General features: G+C 33.2%; 1 protein-coding gene across 1 annotated transcript; it reads right to left on the reverse strand.

Moving 5' to 3' along the window:
• On the reverse strand, window positions 1,843-2,688 carry LOC107637171 (F-box protein CPR30-like). Its single transcript, XM_016340611.1, has one exon. It carries the CDS (start codon window positions 2,686-2,688, stop codon window positions 1,843-1,845), a length of 846 nt encoding a protein of 281 aa, XP_016196097.1.

Consider the following 2,892-nt stretch of genomic DNA (forward strand, 5'->3'; position numbering starts at 1 on the left):
TTCACCCATTAACATAAAGAGTTCAGTTCAAGATTTTCATATGTAGCCATTCCACTTAATAATACCCCATATTCTAAATCCATTCATCCATTTAAGGTGCTTGAAAGTAAATATGACTACAGTGAATATACTTATTGAAGATTCTATTGAATCAACATGTACGGATGTACCCTTTCATATGTTGAGATATTTTGGGATTCAAAACTTATTACCTTCCAAATGGAATATAAAAGCTCAAGAGACTGAGACTTCTTCGTGTGTCTTCACTGAAAGAAGAATGTTTTTCTACCGAACATGTTAGGGGCAGATTGTTTTCCCATGGTTAATGATATAATTATGAAGATGATATAAAAGAAGAATAATAAAATTATAATTTATAAAATAGATGATAGATTTTAGAATTAAATAATATACGAAAAACTAATTAATAAATAATATCAAAAATTCAAATTCAAATTGGTCCACATAAATTTCTTCTAAATATTACCAAGATTAACATACACATGCGGTTCCAGTTCATAGTCTGAAGTACAATACAAACTCTTAAGAAGTCTTACCATTTACCAAGCTCCTTGTTCTTAAAAAATAAACCCTTTATTGAAGTGCTCCATTTGAGATATATGCATTTCAAATGATGCACATACAGGAAGGTGCAGTGCCTTTTAATTTCTTCAACATCTGCTCATCATGTGCAGCAAATACTTGGATGAGCAACTATGGTCCTTGAATGCACAACTAAAATGCTTGACTCTTACAAATGAACATGCAGCCTTTTTGTCATGATATTGATTCATATATCTTAAGTGGCCAACAAGAAAATTGAAGAAAAGCATCAATGTAAAATTCCCCTAACTAAAAGGTCATACACAAGGATATATAACAAAAAGACATGTCCTCATTACACCCTGGAAGAGGAAAAAAGAAAATTTAGTGTTTTTTTAGGAATTTAATTTTAAAAAGGTTAGGCTCAACTAAAGATCTCAACAAAATTGACTTGATGCTAAGTCTGCTATTTAATTCGGAAAGGCCAATGCACCTTGCACCTTACAGCAAATAACTAACTTAGATCCTTTATTGTCATAAAAAATAGGACTGTTTTTCATGATATAAAATTAAAAGTAGTTCTTCAAAATGGCCTCAGATACAATGATCAATAGTAATAGGACTTTGTTCATGAATTAAAAAAAAAACTGGAAGGAGCTACCAATTTAAGTAGTACTTTTTGTTATTAGTGTCCACAAGATAGCTTATAATGGAGAATTTGGAAAGAAAAGCATACTTCCAAAGCAAAATGAAATTGAAATTTCTTCATGCTCAACTTGTGAACCTAACTTTATTGGCGAACTCGATGGCCTGCAAAAAAGGTCAGCTAGTAAATGCGTGATTAATGATTCCCTAAACATTGATAATTTCTAATTTCATACAATCAATAGTCAAATCTCATATCTGAGTGCAATTTTATGCATGAAACTTTTTTTCTTAATTACAGAGCAATAAAAAGCATAGAAGAATAGTTTACATACCGGTTTTCTTCTTCTTATTCTTATCCTTGGTATCAGTAGAAAATGGCAAGAGACTCTCTGTATATACAAAGAAAGTTAGGAGGTTTCGTCCTCGCTTATAGCAACGAGAAGGATAATCAATTTCTTGGAGAAGCTCTCCACTGACGCTATATTTGGCGAACTTTAACTTGGTAGTAGATAGTAGTGCAATAATGTCATTACCATTGAATAAGGACAGAGGCATTGGCTTAAAACAAGGAATGTCATACATTAAAATCCAAGATGACGTCACTTTATATTCTTTCATAACCCGTATGTAAGTTTTACCTACGTGATCATATTAAAATAAGGCTAGGCACCCTCCTAATAGGGTGAGATCGGAGTACCCGTTATAATGCTTTACCGGTACAGATGTCTTTGAGAAACTCCTTTCCTTCAAATCAAAGATAAGAATAGCATTCATGTAAGCAGCATAGCAAGTCAACCAATGAATAGCGCCATGTAAGAATAAACCACGAGATTGCCACATTTTGTGACCAAAGGGTTTGGGGAGTACTGCATCGAAATTAATCCATGAATTGGTTCTCAACGAAAAGCAATCTACGTGGAGTTGGGAGTTCTTTCCATTATCCCAAGCTAAAACTACCAAATAGTCATCCTGAAACGCATCATAACCAAATCCAAAGAGAATTGCATGATCGTGAAAATTAAGGCCCGGGATCTTACTACGAGAAACGACATGAGAGTAAGATATTCTTTTGCTGGATTCGGTGAGAGGGTTCCATACTATAAGAAAATGTGAGAACCGGTTTAAGAGAATAAATTCTCTGCAGGATCCCAAGACTCTAAAATCTAAAGATCGCTTCTTCCTGCTAAAAGGGAGAAATAGCTCTTTGAATGCTAGTGTGTCTATGTCAACAAAGTAACCCACAAAGAAAAAATTTACGAAAAGGCATGAATAAAAGGGTGCTACAGAAGAATGGTTAAGATGAGATTCTACAAAATCTCGATCGGATATGAGAGAGTGCCAAAATTTGGAGACGCATGTGAGGCAAAACAACTCTTTAGCGAGAAGTCTCAAAAAAATTCGCCGAATGACATCAAGAGGGAGGACGTCGTTCATCCCCTTGTACTTCTTTTCCAGGCTCGATTGCTTTCTTATGTGCTTTGTAATTAGGTTCCCCATCACTATTTATATCTATATTTTACTGCCACTACACTTAGTACACTAGCCATTCAACAGCGTCAATTTTTTGTTTTATGTTTTATTTAATTACGGTAATTTGACTATTTATAATAAATATTTTGATTCTAGGCATATAAATAATAGAAAAAAAAAAATTTTTATTCAACAAGAATAGAATATAAAAATTTAAAATTTTAATGGATT

This window comes from Arachis ipaensis, chromosome B04, assembly GCF_000816755.2.
Source record: "Arachis ipaensis cultivar K30076 chromosome B04, Araip1.1, whole genome shotgun sequence".
NCBI classification, from domain to species: Eukaryota; Viridiplantae; Streptophyta; class Magnoliopsida; order Fabales; family Fabaceae; genus Arachis; species Arachis ipaensis.

What these genes read in the sequence shown, in the direction of transcription:
- LOC107637171 (XM_016340611.1), bottom strand. Translation starts at nt 2,688, where the DNA reads ATGGGGAACCTAATTACAAAGCACATAAGAAAGCAATCGAGCCTGGAA.